Source organism: Poecilia formosa, unplaced genomic scaffold, assembly GCF_000485575.1.
Source record: "Poecilia formosa unplaced genomic scaffold, Poecilia_formosa-5.1.2 Scaffold124, whole genome shotgun sequence".
Taxonomy (NCBI): Eukaryota; Metazoa; Chordata; class Actinopteri; order Cyprinodontiformes; family Poeciliidae; genus Poecilia; species Poecilia formosa.
The window spans coordinates 1,642,959-1,659,306 of NW_006800063.1; the positions used below are offsets into that span (position 1 = coordinate 1,642,959).

General features: G+C 41.2%; 1 protein-coding gene across 7 annotated transcripts in view; it reads right to left on the reverse strand.

The window, feature by feature from the left end:
- Positions 1-13,545, reverse strand: part of kif21b (kinesin family member 21B) — a 61,476-nt gene extending 47,931 nt beyond the window's left edge. For all 7 annotated transcript variants that reach the window (XM_016676007.1, XM_016676005.1, XM_016676009.1 and 4 more), the window contains exon 1: positions 13,145-13,545. In XM_016676007.1, coding sequence (XP_016531493.1) covers positions 13,145-13,185 — 41 coding nt within the window. In that variant the 5' untranslated portion in view covers positions 13,186-13,545. The remainder of the gene's footprint in view (positions 1-13,144) is intronic.
- Between the last annotated feature and the right edge of the window lie 2,803 nt (positions 13,546-16,348).

A 16,348-nucleotide genomic window follows, 5' to 3' on the forward strand; every position in this document is an offset into this window, starting at 1 on the left:
CGGTAGCATCATGATGTGGAGAAGCTTTTCTTCAGCATGGACAGAGAATCTGGTAAAAGCTAATTGAAACATCAGTAAAACTGAGCAAAAGCACATGTTTATAAAAATAATTTAAAAGTTAAATCTGTTTCAGTCTATTACATTTGATCCCCATTTCAGTCAGTACTCGACTGTGAGAATACTTTGTGGTTCAAGCTAAATGCAAGCAATGTTTGTGATCAAATAATTTAAAGAAAAAACATCAAATACAGCTATTAAAGCTGGTATGATTCAAAGTTGTGTAAGTATTTGGTTCTAAAAAAAAAACAATCTTGTCACTTATTGACCTAATTTTATTAATTTCCAGCCATCTCTGATCTAATCCTCATTAGCACTATTTCAGTATCTGAATAGCTCAATTTGCTTCCATAGCAAATTCAACTTTCGCAGTTAATATTCTGAATACAGAAATTGAAGGTCCCAACTATTTATCAAAGTGTTAACACCAATTTCCTGCCATCTGACAAAGAGGTCCCGGCACAGTGCAGCTCAAAGTTTCGGATTATTGAGCTACAGTAGGCATTTCTGTGCTGTTGCCCATTTAATCAGGGCTGACATTGATTTCCTGGATCAGCAAACTGCAGTGAATCAGCACATAAAACCATCAGCGGACTCTTTCTCTCCAGTCCACCTTCTCTTCCTCTGTTCGATGCTCCAGCCATCGCAATCAATCGCAGACACCCTTCCCATAATGTCCGAGCTATTCTCTTATTGTAATCAGTTAAGTGTTGTGCATGAGTGAAATAGCTGGACGCTCTCTGCCACTCAGGCTTATGGTAGCGGGACGTTCACTCAAAAATCTGTGTCTCACTTCAGCTTCCAGCGCTTCCTGCTGACCCAATAACACAGCAGGGTAACGGGCCACAGGCCAAGTGGTACAGCACTCACATTCAGAGTTTCTTATGTTGGTTCAGCTTACGCAAAGTGAATGAGTGAAAATCTTCCATTCATTCATTTATAATCAAGGTGGCCCTCAAGCCATTCTGTAAAATGCATTAATCTAATTAAAATAAGGCCGGTTTGGAAGCACTGAATTTGGTTTTTCAATCTGAAGCAACAAGGTAAATTCAAGGACAACTGAAGAGCTGAACAAACATAAAGGCAGCAGTTTTATGGTGGTATACGACTGATTTAGGCAGGCACAACTGAGAGGAAAGTGTTAAAAGCTGTGCAAAAATATTTCTCCGCGTACAAGTTTTTTTTGGACATTTTTTTTTAGTTCAGTTTGATTCGCCACACCCTGACCCGATAACGACCAGGCATCCTGAGTTAAGAAACAGCAGTGCCTTGATACCCACTCATACAATGTGCCACAAATTTACCCAAATCTGCACTATGGAGCTTTAATCCCCAGCTAAGATCCGGCCCCACATACCACCCCTGCCCCACCCACACAGCGGTGGCAGCAAACACCTGGTGGGACAGCACGTCTGAGCTCATCACTCAAACTACAGCACTTCTAAGAACGGTTGTAAACAGCATAAATGAACGACATGGAGAAGCATTGTTGTGATGATGTACTGAAGCGGGTAGGAGGTTCTTAAAGAGACAGAAGCAAAATTACTAATAATCAAATGTAATTTTCATAACACTGAAGGTAATACAGTTATTTGGTTGATATAAAATGCCACTATGTTCCTAAAAAATACATAACACCTGCCCTTTAAAATGATTTAGTCAAAGTCTGGACTTCCAGCAAATCTGCTTGCGATGCTGAAGTATCAACAGGGGGGCAAAGAATTGGCGACAGGGTGAACTGACCTGGAGCCTCATCAGAACCACATATTTTGGGTTCATAGTTGTGGATGTTGTTACCACCTATTGGCCCCAATAGTGTCCTTATCCAGATGGAGAGTTAGTAGTGCACGGAAAACCAAAAATAAAACCATGAACCTGGAAACATAACACTCCTAATCGCCCTCTTCTATACCACACCTTCCTTTGTTTAATTATTTTATTCACTCTTAAACACAGACAGAGTATGCAGTCCTGCTTTCATGTGATCCCTCTCTATCAAATGATCCTTGCAGGCTGGCGACCCCGCTGCCAGAGGCAATGATGCCAATCGGTAATCGGCGACGAGAGAGAGCTGGACTCACATACCCTCTGAACATTGGTTTGACTGGATTTGTTAACATCCAGTGTCAAACTCTGGAGAACAAGTGGGCAAACTGGTTTATGGACATTAACATGAACATTTCCCAGTCTGAGCCAGACTTCAGAGAGAGCCGTCCTACATTTTCTGGAGCCCATAGAGCCAAGTTAACTTCTCAAGATGTATCAGATAAATAAAAAGATATCTTTATAAATAATAAAACAATTGACCTTCAAAAAGAAAGTGGTTATAAAAATTTTCAGTCGAAATCCACCACCGTGTTTTTTTTTTGTTTGTTTTTTTAACTGTTCGTAATAGTTTATCTTTATATGGACTAAAGCCAATATGTTTGTGTTTACATTGAGAGTAAAAAATCTAAAATATCCTCAACTATTGCAGAAAAGATCTACTAAATTAGGACAGTGCTGTATGGAACAGACCATGTGGGAAGCCTCGCTGTGATAGATTTTGGCAAGAGATTAAAAAATAAAGCCAACAAAGATTGCCTTGATTGGCTGTCGGAGTAATTAAGGTTCTCATCATGAGATATTTTGGGTTTCTTGGGAGGTTTTTGTCTTTGCTTGAACAGTTTAAATACATTTGCACTGCTCATGCTAAAACTGCAGAAGCACAACAGATACTGTGCCAGTCAGAAAGAAATATTCCCTGTCTATACAAATGCAGTCAAATACAAGCATCCATCAGTCAGTTTCAGCTCATTGTTACCAGACTACATCAGCACGCATCACAAGAACCGATTCTGGGTCAATCCTCACCCCATTTCCTCAGCCAACTCCCCCTTCCTCGTTTCCCCCCCCCCCTTCCTATCCGTCTCATCTGCTCTGTCGGCTGCAACATGGGGGAGGTGGAGGCGTGACAAAGAATCAAATTAGCTTCCTCTCCTACATTTTCATGATAGACAGTGTTGTCAAGGTCAGTAAGTCTGCATCCGAGCTCGATTCTAACAAATTTCAGCCGTCTAAAAAGAAAAAAAAAAAAGCTAAAAGGAACTGAAAGCTAAAGGAGAGAAGATATTTTTTGTCATACTCCAGAGTACGAAAAACTGACAGATCAAGCAGAATAAAAAAAATCTAATAATATCTAAGATTAACAAGAAGTCATTACTAATATGATACAAAATGGATGTTCACAGCCTGAGGTCGTCCATCCAGGGTTTACTGTCCTTAGAATGCATGCAAATCCCGACTTTGCATCCCCAGCTAAAAATTCTCTGATGATGCATTTTAAATTCATTTGGTTAAGCATAGGACAAGGAAGTGTGGCAGTAAAGTTGCAAATTTAAAGCCAAAAAATAAAAAAATAAAAAATAGGGCTTGATGGGTGCAACAGGCGATTTGAATCCTGGACAAGCCAAGAAAACTCCACCAAAGCCATGTGATGAGGTTAGACAAATAAATTGAAGGTACCAAATCCAATATGGGAAAGACTGGGAGCAGATGCCTTTGTTAAACGTACAACAAATACAGTAGAGTGGCAGACTGCTGCCATGAGTCTGCTCGTCTGCCTGGCTCCCTGGAGGGCTGGTTAACATTACCACCCACCCTGCCTCCTACTGTCAGACAGCATTTACTTTGAGTGCTAATGCATTCAGCCAGCCTGTCTCTGTCTATAGGTATGTGAACCTTTATGTCAGATATCTGCAGAAAAACATATGCGGCAAACATATGTAAAAAAATCAATCTAAAATGAGTGCGGCCTAAAAAATGCTTATAAAGGAGATAAATGAAGTAAATATATTAATCAAAATAAAAAAAATATTTCTAGCTTCTTTTTGTCTTAAATGGTCTTTTTTTGTTGTTTTGGAAAATATGTTAGAAATTAGCTAAATGGGGTGTTGTGGTGGCGCAGGGGTTAAGCACAACCCACATATGGAGGCCTTAGACGTCCACGCGAGTGTTGCAGGTTCGATTCCCGTCCTGGCGAACCTTTGCCGCCTGTCTTCCCCCTTCTCTACCCGCTTTCCAGTCAATTTACTATCAAATAAAGGTCACCAGAACCAATAAAACCTTTAAAAAATGAAATCAGTAATTGCTAGACTGTTTTGCAGATTTGGTCGAAACCCCTAATCTTGCAACAAAAAATAGCAAAGAGGTAGAATGACAAGCCTCAGCAAACTTTCTGTTTTTCTTCTGCAGCGACAACTTCCACACTGAAGAGTGTTGTCAGCATAATTTCAATCACCAATGCATCAATGATGCAACAAAGTGACAAAGGAGTCACTCTGACTTAACAATAGGTCCTACAGTTTTTAAGCTCCCCAGATATTATGCAAATTATTTCCACAGGCCCGCGCTGGGCCAGTGGGCCAAGTCAGTTAAATTCCTCTCTTCTCATTCTTAAACGTGGAGCTTTTCCAGAAGCATTCATCTTTTTCACATTCTGCTTTGTTAAAGAATTAAAGGGCCAAAGAAAAAAGAACAAATCATTTATATGTGCAACTTTTTGAACATGATGACAGAAGAAATTTATTCAGTAGTAGGTAGAAAATAACTGGGTCTGCAATGTCCATCTTGCAAACAAATTTCATGGAGGCTAATCTGAAACTGGAATTAAAACATAGTATGAGTGAAGTGATCACCAGGAAAAAAATCGGCTCTTATGCGTTACGACTGCAAAAATCTGTCCTTTGTTGGAGAGTGATAAGAAAAAGGAAGGGCAGAAGACCTTCTGTTTGCCACAAACCATGTAGGAGAGACAACATGTAAAAGAAGATGACCTAATCAAATAAAACCAACATGGTGGTGGCATTATCATGCATTTTTTCTAAAAGGAACAGGGAAGTGAGTCAGAACTAATAAGAGGAAAAATGGATCTAAACGATTTACAGAGCTAAATCAAATCAACAATCTAAGACTTAAAAATTGCTATTCAAGCACAAAGCATGAAATAAGCTTACACTATTTTACCATCATCAATAAATGGACAAAACTGTTAGTTTCTAGTTGTGTGAAACTGGTGGAGATGTATCAAAAATGAAATGTGGTATTTAGAACTAAATACCACCAGACTTGGTTTATTTATTAGAACTAAATAAACCAAGTCTGAATACTTCTGCAAACACCTGCACTTTGTAACTACTTAAAGTAATGTTTTAAAGATATTATTTTCGTGCTGACTCCCCTTTTTCTTTCAAAGACGTGACACAAAAACACGTAAAAAGACAAATGACACCAGCTGTGATTAAGCTACTTAATGGTGAAGGTGATCATGGGCCAGCTGGTCACTACACGCACGCGCACACACACACACACACGCACACACACAGTGAGTTAATATCGACCTAACAGAGTCCAACAAAAAGTGCACTGTGTCTATATGAAGAAGAAATAATGCTCTGGTTATAAACTTACAGAAAGTAAAAGCAGAACACAATGAGATATTTTATTTCAAAAAGGGTTGCTGGCATTAAAACAGGGAAGTAGATAAATACTTCATAGTCTAGACACACCTGAGGGCTCCCGTCCCGCTGCCTCTACTTCTCTCTCCGGGAAAATAGCAAACACGTGCAGCTGCACTCGAATTATTCATACGCGCACACATGGGCACTTCATATTAGCTTGCTACAATAACCCTTTTGACAAAGGACAAGACACTTGCTCTTTTTTTCCCCCCCTCACTTCACCCACCCTCTGTCCACCATCCTCCTCAGCATCTCCTACTCATTCTTCCTTGTGCTTGCCTGGCTAAAAACCAAGGACGCGTTATTCTCCTTTTAAACATAGCAGGAGCAGTTTATGAAAATAAGACAACAAAAGGAATGCACACCAAGCGCATCTCTTCGCTACACATTTTAAAAATTATAGCCTGAACCTCATCCCTCTTTTACTAGTCTCTGTATGTGTGTGCAAGCTCAGCAGAGCGCACAAAGACCTGCAGTGACATCAGACTCATTCACACTGTGTCCTCTGTCTACACTCACCCAAGAGGTGCTCTGTTTAAAGAGCTACAGATGAGTCCCTTCCCCCCTCAACACACACACACACACACACACACACGCACAGAGCCCCTTGTGATCTCCAAATGACCACAACAATGTCAACACACACATGATTTATCAAAATATGCAAGCTTCAAAGGACACTAAAAGAAAAGCATTTATTGTTTCCCGCAAACACGACAACACAAGGACGTCCATTATTATTTGTTTTGGCCACACAAGCAGCAGAAAAGGGTTTCCTTGAGCCCAAGCTGCATAAATAATGATAAACATGGTTATTTAGAGGGCCAGTGACATATGATGATAACAGTAAAATATCAACGCTGAAAGAGACTGAAGCACCATTCATTCCTTTCTAAATTCAAATGAGTGCATTCAAATAAATACAAATCCGAGTGATTGTGTCTGTGTTTAAATGTTCAGGTTCTAAATAAGAGGGGCTCAGCAAAAAAATATATATATATTTTCGTTACAGTTTCACACGTTATTTTCCCAGACTGTGTAAACAAGGCATGCACAAGAGGAGTTTTAAAATAAAATGAAGTAGCTCGCGAGTCGCACTCGGAATGCATACTGCCCAGTTTCAGTCCAGTGAAGGACCGAGGCTCGTTCTCCAGTTTGTTTCACCTCAAGAGTCACATACTGAATCGTGTCAACAACAGCAACGGCTCACAAAGCAGGAAGCGAACAGGAAGTGTGGATAGTTCAGCAGCGGCCTTACAGGAAGTCATTCTGCAACAGCAGCACACCATTTGGGAGTACCCATGCACTGAATCAGGAGAAGTTCATCAAAAGATTGCTGACGCAACTTAAACATTTGGAGCAAAAGCATGCAAAAGTTGACTGTTTCCAATACACACATGTGTTCTAGCTATAATATTCACAGACAAATCCAAATGACATTAAAAAAAAATTTAAAAAAAACACTCTCACTGCAAATTTAATTGTATTCTATGGTCAGGAAATCTAAAATCTTAAAAGGTTGAATATAAATACATCTTTCCACTGTTTGCAATATTACTTTAGACATGCTGTTCTGACACAAAAATGTCTTATGAGTCATCCTTCTCTAAAATGAAGTCCTCACTAAATGTTATAGCACACCTGCAGATTGCTCTAAGCACCTTTACCGATATCTTGGCAAACTGAACTTTTTCAAAGGGGAATTTGTTTAACAGTTTCCTGGTCGTTAAAGAGAAACAGGAAAAAAATGATAGAGTGAGCACAGTTACTTTCCCTAAAGACCTAGATCTAGTTTAAGTAGCTGAGTTTCATGAGCCTGGTGAACAGCATACCGTAAAGCAATATTTTTGATTAGTGGCTTTTCAAGACAAAATGACATGACCCTGTGAGGAAATTAGCAGTAAACAGACTTAAAGAGTTTACTTGTCATGACGAGGTGTCCTTAAAATTACATTTTGACACCAATGCTGCAACTAAAAGGATGATTATGTGGGGGAAAATGTGACTTTCAGCTGCTTCCATTTACTGACACACAGCACTTAAAAAAACCACTACAACGGTTGGGAGAAAAGGAAGTACTGCCCAAGCACATGAGTGAACCGACACCAGTCAGAACAGAAATTAGAACATCTACCTGAAAATGCTCACAAATTTGAGCTGGATGGTATGAAACTATAAAGTTTGATGCGACACACTTATTGCGATTCCTTCTCAACAACTGGTTGCCTTGTGATAAGTTCAAACCTTTTTTTTTTTTAAATACATTTACATCCGTGTATACAATTTGAAAAAGTAATTATTTATGCTCTTAAAAGCCCAAAGAACAAAAAACAATAAAAATGCAGCTTGATAACCGCATTGTAACCTTTAACACCCGTCTCCCCAGGTTTAGCGATACAAAGAGGACCTTCACTAAAAATCAGTGACCATGAGTGCCCCAATACATGGATGTTTATGAAATCCTGTTTTGAAGCTCACTTTATCTTCGCACTCATTCTCTGTTTCTTTCTGCAATCACATAAGAATACCAAATAATAATCTGCAATACAAGAGAAAAAAGAAAAAAAAAGAAAAGCACATGACCACCAGTGGGTAAGAAGGAAGTGATGCACAGCTGTGGATGGTACACTTGGGCGTGTGCTCAGCTACATTTCCTGCTCCTCTTCCCTCCATGGAGTTCAAATATCAGTGATCAACTGTTTTCAGCAGCGACTCCCGTCAAACTACGCTTTTACTTTTGTCACTTGGTGTCAAGCCAGTTGCAAGGTGGGGAGCGCGGGGAACGATCAAGGCCGTAAGTGTACGAATGCTTTGATGAGGAGATTAAACTGCAGCAGCCAAACCCTATGACCAGTAACTCCAGCAAGGCAAGCCTGGTATCCTTGACTTTTTCCCACCAAAACCCTGCCTTTCAGAAGTGATCCCCATGGGAGGCAAGTAACCCAGACAGTGCATGCGTGGCAAACTATTAACACACACAGGAAACAGGCGAGACTGATAGCCTACACAGGACAAATGTCCAACACCACCTTTTCTGTTGTCCCATTAAAAGCCTTTGTGTATCAGCTGTGAGAGGGGTCACTTCCGCAGTTGTATTCCGCTGCTCTTGTTTTGTTTCGCAGGCACCGGAGCAGTAATGGATTTATGAGAGCCTTCTCTGTCTGAATGGTTCCAGACTGATTGATCATCACCTCATCAGCTGAGCTCCCCCCCTGCCTCTTAGCTAAAAACGCTCTGCGTCATAAACGCTTGTCATCCATCTGTAGGCTAATAAGGAACACTGAATATTTTATGCTCCGTTTTGCAGTTTTCCTTTTTATTTCGCCTCATTACAGTCATCCCCGTCGCACCCCCCCCCTCCCCCCGAAAACCACAATGGCGGGAAGCACACAGAGGTTCACTATTTGGTAATTCCTTGAGCAATGGCTGCAAATTGAACCAGCAGGACAGCCTTAAGGAGGAAGTGTGTTAAGGTGAGAACATCTCGGAGAGGCCACGAGTTCAAACGCCGCATTAAACAGATTTGTCTTTGTGTCTGTTTACAAGGAGTGCCATAGGCTGACAGAGCAGTTCTGCAGGAGACGACTCACTCGCTGGTCTAATTGGAGGAATGGTGGGCTAGATCAATATGCAGGAGGAATTTCACACGGAGTTCATAACTCTCAAGTCAGGTTCCACCCCGCATCCACACAGATGAATTATTGGCTTTCATAACGGTGCACAAAACCACTCGGGGGTCAGTTCTAATGCAAACCTTTCAAAGCACTCAACATAAAGTGATACTCTGTGTGTGTGTGTGAATAAAACCTTGTGTTTGCAAATTAATCTCTTTACCCTTTCAGGCCCTGTGCTTCAGAGTGAGGTAGTTTAGGAAAAGACTGCAGGCCCATAAAGATGCAAAGTTCACCAAGCGGAGGAGTCACATTTAGACTTGGGCCAATATGAGATTCCCCACAGCATGATGACCTGAAATAAAACTGCCATGGTTTTAATAGCATGGTATTTACACAAAGTTTTAAAACAAAAAATATACAACATGAACTTATAATGTCCACCATTTTTCCTACACAGAACCCCTCTAAGATTGACAGCTTCACATTAGCTGATTAATTAGTCAGGATATCTGCTCAGGTAGCCAACCTGTAGCTGCTAGAATTGGCGCGCCTTATGAAACTTGCCTACTATAATTTTAAAACAGCTACTTCACTAAAAGGAAGAGTGAAGGGTGGCACTTCTTTAGGTTTCATACCATGGCTGTGTTTCTTTCAGTAATAACTATTTCGACACAATTTTTTTTTGTGCGAGTGATGGAAAAGTGCAGCCGCCTTTTTTCAGCCAGCTAACCAGCAGTAGGTAGCCACAAGTGGGAGTGAGGGAACAGTTTTGTGTCAAAAACAAACAACTTCAAACCAACGGAAAGATGCAACTAAAGATTTAGGGATTTTGAAACTGTTCGTTTAAACCTTGGTGCACCAATAGTTAGCTTATGCATACAGTGTATATCTCTATTAATTAAAATATAATTGAGAAGGTAATTTACTTCAATTATTCAACACAAAGTGACACATTTCAAAAGTTTATTTCTGTTGATTTGTAACCTATATCATGGATACGTCTCTGTCTGGGTTTTCTGGGGCCTGTTTAAATAGAACCGCTTTTTAGTGAAACCATAACATTTGATGCTTGTTTATACGTCTCCAGCAAACGAAGTCTCTGACATCAACGCTTGTTGAAACCATCCAAAAATACAGGCAGTTTTCCATACAGCGGTCTTGTGCAAACGTAACCCGTGAAACTGCTATAATTATCAAAATTAACAAATAAACACCTGAGATATTTCACTCCGTACATGGAGTATATAACCAAAAAGGGGTCACCTCTTCATAGGATTTATTTTTAAAAAGTAACTGTTCCATTAGGTGCGTGGGGTCGAGCCCAACTTGACAGCACTGCAGATGCAGTGTGAATAATCCGTCCCTCAGGCAGTCAGGTCTGAATGCAGGATTGTAGGCCATGTCACTGGATACAGGGACATTGTTTAGGGAAAGCAGAGCAGACACTGAGGAAGCGGGCGCTGGCAACTTCAGTCGCAGTGCTCCTTAAGCCTCACGAAGACCTGACTGACCCCCGAATGCATGCTTGCACATCAGCACGCAAACTTAAAAGCAAAACGGTGAAACTAGTGAGCCTACGGGCAACACAACATGGGAGCAATTAAACAGCAGCCCCCTCTTATCGACAGGCGACTTTCTCTGGGAAGAAAAAGCAGCTCGGGAGGTTGTTAAGCGGATATGGGGGGAAAATGCGGCAGGAAGTTATCCTTTTACGTGTGTTTATTTGCCTGTTTCCCATTTCCTGTTAAATACGCAGACACTTTGTGTGCCACTCACTGGGTGTATAAATACATGATCACACATGATGAAAAGCTTGAAAACGAAACCAGTCGTGTAATTTGAAAAAAAAGTCTTGAGGAGAACATTAATTAAACAGATTTAACGGTTTGCTGTGGTTTCTGCAGCGCTCTGAATTGATTTGGTCTTGTCTTTAGCTTGCAAAGGTCTTAAATACAGATCTGCATCAACTCTGATCGATCCATCCCTTGTTCGATAAGACCTGTTGTGAAGCAGCCACTGGTGGTTTATACAGTTTCTCTTTGGAGTCTTTTTAAGCACAATCTACTCTACTTCCTGTTGCAGCTGGCGGTGTGAACACGCTGAAAGAGAGACACTCAGCGGCTGAAACATACCCCTGGGGAATGGGAGCTATTTGTTTCAAGTCTCAGCTGTAACAAGCAATCCTACGGAATCACAGTCATCTCCCATTCTCAAGTTTAATCCGTGAACCTCAAATGGGGTCCTTGATGACGATCTGTTAAAATTCACAATTTATGGCTGACAGAATCCTCTGACCTCCTCCAAGTGGCACGAGGAAACTCTGGGAACGTGGCAAACAGTAAGAGCCGCCAATGTCCAATGAGGCATGATTCAGTTGGGTCACTTATTCATCGCATTACTATGAAAAGCTGAATCAAACCATTAGCTGACCTGGAAGGGCAATAGTCATTTGAATCAGCTTTGTTTGACAGGCCCTTATGCTAGGATGTCCCCTATAAGGAGCCAAAGTCATCCACACCTGATCAAACTATCAAACGAGGAAGGTGTCCTTGGCCAATGGATGAGGCATATCAAAGAAGGGAGTCCAAAAGTGAATTATAAAACATACACTCTAATAACATCTGCAGACCCTTGACAACCACCACGGTCCATGCAGTGTCTGAAGCCTCCAGCCATCTGTATATTGGATTCCTTCTGGTTGGTGTCAAAGTATCAATAAGCAGCAGAAATGCACCTAAGAGTGCCACCATAGTGGTCTCATGCTCTCCCCAAAAGAAAGAAAGAAGAATTCTGGGTAAGCCTTGAAGCTTATTGATTGCTTCCTCTGAGCATGCACTGATTGGTGGTAACTACTCAGATACATTGGGGGGTGGGGGGGCAAAGGAACAATTCAGAGTATCGTGATGGACAAGACTTTGAATCGTGTAACACCACTGGCTTGATCAAATCAAGGACATTGGTGCCTAATGGACACACACTTATAGGACACACACCAAGAAAATGCAGGAATGATGTAGCGAGTTTTCACTCAAGAAAGCAAAGCTAATATTACAAAGTTTTAAAAGTTCTAAGATAAAAAAGATGTGTGGGGATATGTCACATTACTTCTTCACTTATGCATGATTGTTTTTTTTTTGTTGTTGTTGTTGTTGTTTTGCTTGCTTTATTTTAGAGCATGACTTCGAAATACACACAAAGCCAGAATTAGGTCCTGCCTGCCAATTTCAGATGCTTCAATCCTAAAAGCGCTAAAACATAAAAGCACATTTGTACAAGCATCTTTGAATTTGCAGTTATTTTTAGCACATAGCTAAACATCTATTTTTCCCCATGCAAATCCAGGGGAGCTTTGAGTGGAGCTTTTGTACATGCTTTTTCCAACACTGAGGGATGCGATACAGGTCCAGGAATGGGGGGGCATTTCTTTGTGCTTATGTCAGGAACAATAAGAAAGTGAAGGCCACTGCTTTGTTAGACACTTTGCCATGCACATGTTCAGAGCTGACTAGATGCAAGGTGGCAATGCAGGGAGAGGTCTGTTGAGATGATTAAACTAATACCGGCGTGAATAGAAACCCCCATTGTCCTCCCCATCCCTGCACCTGGCTGCAGCTGTCCTTTCTTGTCACCTCACCCAGCCTTAAAACCTGAATGCAACATTCAGCTTCCACTGTAAGCAGACCGGTGATGAAAGGAAACTCCCAGCCCTGCATCATGAAATCAGCCATACAAAGATCGCATGGCACAGACACGTTTTCCCTCATCAATAAAATGAGGAGCACCACCCATATGTTGCAAAACAACATGCGGGTGTGTGGGTGACCAAGCACCGAGCTGTGACATCCAGGCGCGTTTTGTGATGAAAATGACACCAAAGGATGCGTCTGATCTGACTGACCCGCCTGCGGGTACAGACACAATGTGGTCTGCCAAAGTCGGCAGATTTCCAGCAGCGGACAGACGTCGGAGGCTTACCTCAACGCAACCTTCACACAGCAATCGCTCTGGCTCGCCATGGTCGCTCTCAAGGTTGTCGTGGACTGTTCCGGCCGTGCTGTGTTTTTCAGCGTGGGTAACGTCCTGCTGCTTACAGCTCGGCTCTCTCAGGTCACCGGGAGCAGCCGTCAAGACCTGCCAGCGGCGGCTCGGTGCCTCCTCACCGCGACCCCTCTTGTCGTCTTCCTCTCCTCAGCTGAGGCGGTCATTTCTATCTGTCTGCTGTTTGTCACATCACCCAGTTCGAGCCGCTCTTCTCTTCTGCGTATGCCTCTCTCTTTCCGTGGTCTGTTTCAGTCGCTACATCCTGTTTAAACTGCCTGTAAGCGAAGCATATGTGCACTTCTCTGCAACCACAGCGCTTCTCTCTGGGCGATCAAGCTGAATGAGCGCTCACACCGTGCACGAGGGGAGGGAGGTGGGGGGGAGGTGCCGCGTTCACGGGCCGTCGGAAATGTAGAGTCGTCGCTCCCAAATCATTCCATTCAAATACTTATATTTGGTTTCACTTGAACATGGTTTTAAAATACATAAATCGAATACGGTGAGCTAATGGCCATCTTTCATCAGCCGGATTGTTTTATGAAGACACTATAAGCTGCTTAGCTGCACTACGTGTCCCGTTATAAAACTAATGCAAAACATATGTGGTTATACCCCCTCTGCCAGGACAAGTCCAGGGCTCTTTGGGGCCCTAAAAAGCAACCTCAGTCACCACACATTATAGTTGTGTTCATCCATTTATTCGTTATGCACCAAATCTTTACTGCAGCACTTTGTTTATACTTACGTTAAATAGGTTTTACTAGGTAGAAAAGGTGGAACATAATACCCAGTATGCTAACATAGTCAATGGCAAAAAAGTTTACTCAGAAAGCCTGGTTATCCTAATATGTATAAAACCACTTGCTCGCTGTTAGTTCCGACATGATTAGCAGTTGTTCAGCTTTTGTTTGGGTTTTTGTGCCTCGGACAAACTCTAAGCTCTGCAGCAAACTGCAGAACAAAGAAATCTATCACAAATAAAAATTCATTCTGATTTTATTACGATTAAAAGAAATGAAAAATAATGCAAATACTGCAGTTGGCCAACATAAAGTACATAAAAATGTTCTCATACTTTTATCTTGCTAATCTATTAGGTTTGATGCACTGTTTTTTAGCTGGTTTAGTAAAATTTAAAGTACTTCTAGCAAAGTTAAATGAAGTTAAGTATATATTGTATATGTATTTATATCCTACCATAGTCATGAAAGTAATCCAGTAAATATCAATCAATCAATCAATCAAGGGAACACGAAGGAATTTACTCCAGATAAAAGTTAAACAAGCAAACAATAACATATACATAATTAAACATAACATATGGGTATCAAATTAAAAGAACAATAAAACTAAAGCTTTGTTTAATTTTAATAAGGTTAAATTAGAAATAAATAATCTAAATCACTACAGGTCATCTGAAAACTAAAGCAAAAAGAAAAACTACTAAGATTTATACTGCCCTCATGAACTTTTGCAATTTATACATTGCGTTGTCCTAACAACGCAACGTTGTTATACTACTACTGCTAGCAGTAGTATAGGAAGTACTACTTCCTATAGCAGCATTAAATAATACAAAAGTCAGTGAAAGCAGCATAATTGCGTTTGATTGATATGACATAAAGCCACAGGCTTTATTAGCCCCGCCTTCTTTTAAAAGTACACACCTATCCGCAGGCGGCAATCACGTGTTGGTCCCGCCCACCAAACACACCCACTGTCTGCTGTAAAGATCACCGGGCCTTTCAGAACCCTCTCTGCTGCAGCGGCGACATCTGAAGCCCATGAACCTGCAATAAAATGATCGTGATGGTGAGGAGGGGCTATCGGTGTGAGCACCATGGGGTCAAAGGCCAAAACTTGTAAAAGCCCATTATGTGCAAGCTGAACGGAAAGCCTTGCTGGGTGCATTTAAGGGAAGTCGCACGAAACACTCTTCCTTCTCCTGACTAACATTTATTCAAAAGGGGAAATTGGAGCATTTTCTCTTTGTTGCGTCAAACAATTTCATAATGTGAATTTTTTCAGCGGTTTTTTTTTAACATTCTGATCTGATGTATGTTCCCCCCTTACTAAATTGAATAATGCATGCAAATCGAGCAGGTTGAAGATGGAATTGGGCTCTAAATAGACCGATTACATCTGTGATCACAGCCAACGTCACCAAATCTAGGCCTATATTCCCTTTTAAATCCTCAAAGTTTGACTGTGTGCTGTGATCTTAATGTCCCTATAGACCCAGTTTCCAAATGTGCCAAATCACAGAATGTTTTCCTCAACACGAAAATTAGTAAATTACTAAATAGCAGTAAATGCATTTCGGAATTAGGTCAGTTTTACTAGGGAAGAAGGGGTTAAGACGAATCTGTTTTGTATACTATATATCTTTTTTTATTGACATTTATATGTACTTGTTGCAAGAGGAGCTTGCAACAAGTTCATCTGTAGTAAATTTCAATTTCAAAGAATCTTTAAAATATGTGCAGCAGCAGCAGCTTAGGTTGCCAATACCATGAGCCAGCCATGTATGTAAAATTAATGTACAGTACCACACTTCACTACACTGATAGCAATGCTCCAACTTGTGAGGAACTCACATCTTTTCAATCTTAGTCCTTGGAGTCCATCAAAAGCCTTGATTCCCCAGAGGAAATAATCATAATTCACCAACAGCTTGCAGCACAATACTTTCTCTGGGCTATTTCACAACATCATGCTGATCCGTGGGCTGAGCAGTGAGGAGTTGGCACCATCGTCTGCTTCCTGATCACAGCAGCAGGCTCACTGGATTCAGAAAATGGGCTGAAAAGTCACTTTTCATGACAAAAATACAGTGTGTGTGAGCACTAGCATGAACTATAAATGCATTTTGTGTAGCTAAAGAGGAGCTTACAGTGTTTGTGTGTTGGTGTGCCAGGGACCAGGTGGCAATATTAGTGCTGCACAGGCAGCGGTGCTGGATTCCACACAAGATTAGCAACCAGTTATAAGGATAAAACTGCAATCCTGCCAGATCCACAGGGGAAAAATTGTAGCCACCACAACTGGAACGACGGCACACAAATCAAAAGGCGTCGCACCTAAACGAACACACATTTATGCACATCATAGACTTTCACACTCTGTGAACCGTTATGT